This window comes from Sinocyclocheilus rhinocerous, unplaced genomic scaffold (assembly GCF_001515625.1).
Source record: "Sinocyclocheilus rhinocerous isolate Xijiao unplaced genomic scaffold, SAMN03320098_v1.1 scaffold5529, whole genome shotgun sequence".
In the NCBI taxonomy this organism is placed as follows: Eukaryota; Metazoa; Chordata; class Actinopteri; order Cypriniformes; family Cyprinidae; genus Sinocyclocheilus; species Sinocyclocheilus rhinocerous.
The window spans coordinates 69,078-73,000 of NW_015650422.1; the positions used below are offsets into that span (position 1 = coordinate 69,078).

The window sequence follows — 3,923 nt, forward strand, 5'->3', positions numbered from 1 at the left end:
AATTTGCTGAAAATTTTTCACAAAGGAACTTACAAATGAAGGGCATTGCAAGTAATTAATTATAAGAATACTTGTATACATGTTTTTATACTGTTTATATACTGAGTATATATTTTTATAGTCACTGTTCATTTTCTATTTTAACAGGCTGTAACAAGAACAACATACCAGAAACCAATGTAGAAAAAAAAAGAAGTTTGAGCACAGTTCAATGGGACAATATCCAACTTGAATAACATCTTGAGGTTTGTGGTAAGGACAGCTTAATTTATCATCTTGCTCAAGTTACATCTGGCCCATGCATAACAATTATAGTTATTCCGATTATCTAGAAACATCAGAAGCTCAAAAAGCTGCATAAAAAGAAAATGTGCCTTCTAGTTGGGGATGTAAACCGTGGTGCAGTGTGTCACACAAGTATTGCAATAATTTCTAATTAATCAAGACCGAATTAATGTTAGATTATTACTATGAATAACAAACATGGCATCTTCACCATTTTTGTTCTCCACTGGTTTATTTCCAAGTGTTTGTTTTAATCATGGGTTCATTCTTACTTCATACTCCTGGGCTCTTGAGCACATTCACACTCTTCAAACATGGCACTTTCATTCTGTCTATTTACAAACTAAAATGATGAATGAAAGAAATAGATGTGCATGTTGCTTATGCTCAAGAGCATTATCGCTATCAGTCCACGTCATACAAAGAAACTCTGCTTCTAGCCACAGGTCAAGAGCTGTAGTTCCTACCACACAACTTTGCGATGCTGTTTGCAGATGTTCTTTAAAACTGTATTGTTTAGGGAAACACTGAATTGTTGGTAATGACAGAACTCGTGTAGTTGGCTAACAATGCTTTTTGGAAACGTCTGGAAGACAAAAAGTTTAAACTTAAATAAAAATAAAATGAGTATCAAACATCTGTCTGTTATAATTATGCTACTGAATTTGGCCACAGTTTTGTACAGCAGTCAGAATATAACACATTTGGTTCAAGGGTACAAACAACTATTACTAAACATTGAAGAAAGGCACAATTTGCAACACAGTTAAGCAATACAGTAAAGTGTAACTCTAGTAAAGTACACAGATATAATGCAAAAGAAAAAATGCCAAAACAACAGTCAGGAAAGTTGCAATCCCCTCTGGTTGTGTTTTCATGGAAGAGCTACTTGTATCAGACGTCGATTTTGGATTAGAAGCTGTAGTAGACGTTGTTGTTGGATGTGCTGTTAAGACAAAAACATTTGAAAAATATTGTTGAAACTAAATTAATGATTGTCTAAAAATGCAATAAACACTGGGTGTTATTTTGACAAAAAAGAATGAGGTGTTAAAGATGAAAACCCAGTATTACAGATTACACCCAACTAACTCAAACTGTCTATGTGAGTAATGCCTCTTTCTACATACCTTTGACATGCAGCGTTAGTTTGAATTCCTTTTTCACACCTGGGATATCACATGAGAACTGCCCTGCGTCGGTGACCATCAGATTTGAGAGTATAAGAGAAAAGTTCCCATTCTCGTGCCATGAGAGAAAACTTTTTATTCGACCTTTGAACATTGCATCCTGTTTGTTTGTTGAGGGATTCCCTTTTTCGATATCATAAACATTTTTGCTTTCATTGTATCTCCAAAACACATTAATGTCTTCTGGCTTTAGTTCTCTATCCTGGTATGAACATGGCAAGAGGACAGAATCTCCAACGAAACCACTGACCTGCAGAGACACTGGAGACAAGAGTAACAACTTTAGAAACAAACAACAGCAAAACAGACTGCACAAAGCAGAAAGTTACATGAATTAACTGAGGTCTGTGAATACTAACCTTTATCTATCAGATGAAGAAATAATACATAAATGACCCAGCATCTGCACAAACAAAAAAAAATTATATATGATATAGGCAATGGTTAATGTATATATCCTTGGGCTATAATTTTACAACACAAGGCAACGCTTCTGTTTCAGACAAGCACCTGAGGTTTATTCCCTTTAAAACTGGAAATTAAACAAAATCATGCACAGAGGACAGTATGACTTCAGAGAAAGACCCACTGATCTATATATTTAGACAAGTGTCATTTTAAGACAAAAGACCCCTTATTATATCAGATGTTTTTTTCTTAGATTTAAAAAAAAAAAGATTTAATGCTATTCCACGCATAGAGGTGTATTATAGGTGTAATAGGCTGTATTAACACATTTTTCTCAATATTGCATGATGAAATTAAAACATATTCAGAAAAACTATAATTGAAAATAACTACACATTATCAACCTGAAAATTCTAGATACATTAATTTTTAAATAGTGTAGTTTTTTTTTTTTTATAATTAAGATACTGACATGACATCATGTTTCCAGTTGGCCTCATGACGCCATTCATCATTGTTGTTTCACCACTTCTGCTATTTTACTATTGCAATTTATTTGTAATATCAACTAAACCATCTATTTTCTTGCGTCCAGCTTGTTTTACCCCACAGAACTGTAGTCTCTAACAAGTTATGTTCGAATAGGATATAGCCCTACTCACTCGGTGACTGACCTACTATTATTAAGAAACATTATTACAAGCATTTTTGTATAATCTTGTATGGGCACCTCTCACATTTCCGTTGATCTCAGAAGCGGAAGTCATCGTAGACATAGAAATCTTTTTTTTTGCGTTACAATTTGCCCCAATAGCTATACAACAAAATAAAATAAGTAAATAAATACAAAAATTATATGACTTTCTATAATTTGTCAAGAGATTGATTACAATGGTGAGAAAACAGAAAGCTGTCGAATTTGCCAGCACTTACACACAGCAGCGTTAACTAGTTTTCTGTAATTTGATGGCAAGGTTACATAACACAATAGCGATATTAATGCAAGTCTTAGAATTGAAATATAAAAACTTTGCTAGATTTACGATATTAATAACTGTGGAAACGAGTCAAACACTCTGTGAAAATGGTGCATTGTGTATTGTAACAAATGTGAACATTCATTTTTTTTTCTCATTTCTGATTTACGTTATCTATATTGTCGTACTGTTTTATCGTACACCGTCCATGCTTTCTGATTGAAAGCAGAAAAGAAAGATTGAAAACATTCGCCGATTATAATTTTAATTTATACACAAAACTCTACAGTTACATACCTTACAAACATGACTCTCGTATTATATGTCTGCTATATGTCGTTTGTCCTAACGTTACCCAAGTCTAAGGTAAACGTAGCGGGCAATTAAAAATAAGAAAAGCAAAAATGTTTTAACGTTTACTACAGCGCACTCCTCCGCTTTCTGTTGCTTCCGTGTGCAAGAGTCACTGTTGCCAACTCTCGCGAGACTTCATCTTTTTTCTTCTTGTTCGATAACTCTCGCGAGACAAATAAGCAACCGCAGCTTTAAAAACACGCCCAGAAAAACCACGATATTTTTTGATAATTTATTTATCAATATTATTTATTACCAATAAATGAGCCTACAACATATTAAATTGAAACTACCCCTTTATCTGAAAAGCAAAAACATAAGTTATTTTACAAAAATCAGCAAACTGCAACAAAGCAGGAACAAAACTAATCTCCAATCACCTGTGAGCAGAATAGAAAAAATAGAAAATAGAAATAGAAATAGAAAAACACAAGAGCTTCAAAGGGGAGCTGTAATATAGCCACATATTTATAGCCTACTAAAATATTGGCTATTCGAACCAAAAATACTCTTAGTATTAGTATAGGCCCTACTTGTTTTTTTATTACAGCCCGTGATAATTAAAGCATTACAAAAACATTGTAAAAATAAAAAATTAGGCTACCTTGTAAAGGGAAAAAAGTCATCTTATACTCCTCTACGTCTACTATTATCATCGATTGGATTACAGCGTCACGCGCCTTCTTTTTGAACGTGATTTTTCTTCAAT

The 3,923-nt window shown here is 33.4% G+C and overlaps 1 protein-coding gene across 1 annotated transcript; it reads right to left on the reverse strand.

The window, feature by feature from the left end:
- Positions 1-498: 498 nt before the first annotated feature.
- Positions 499-3,336, reverse strand: LOC107712033 (V-set domain-containing T-cell activation inhibitor 1-like). The gene is made up of 4 exons (XM_016517164.1): positions 3,158-3,336; positions 1,835-1,878; positions 1,416-1,736; positions 499-1,231 (listed from the first exon to the last, which is right to left on the reverse strand). Exons 1-4 carry the CDS (start codon positions 3,166-3,168, stop codon positions 1,077-1,079), a joined length of 531 nt encoding a protein of 176 aa, XP_016372650.1. The 5' UTR covers positions 3,169-3,336; the 3' UTR covers positions 499-1,076.
- Positions 3,337-3,923: the final 587 nt, after the last annotated feature.

What these genes read in the sequence shown, in the direction of transcription:
- LOC107712033 (XM_016517164.1), bottom strand. An exon ending in TCTTCATCTGATAGATAAAG is followed by an intron (nt 1,737 to 1,834) that starts GTTAGTATTCAC and finishes TCTTGTCTCCAG; the next exon opens with TGTCTCTGCAGGTCAGTGGT. An exon ending in ACTAACGCTGCATGTCAAAG is followed by an intron (nt 1,232 to 1,415) that starts GTATGTAGAAAG and finishes TTGTCTTAACAG; the next exon opens with CACATCCAACAACAACGTCT.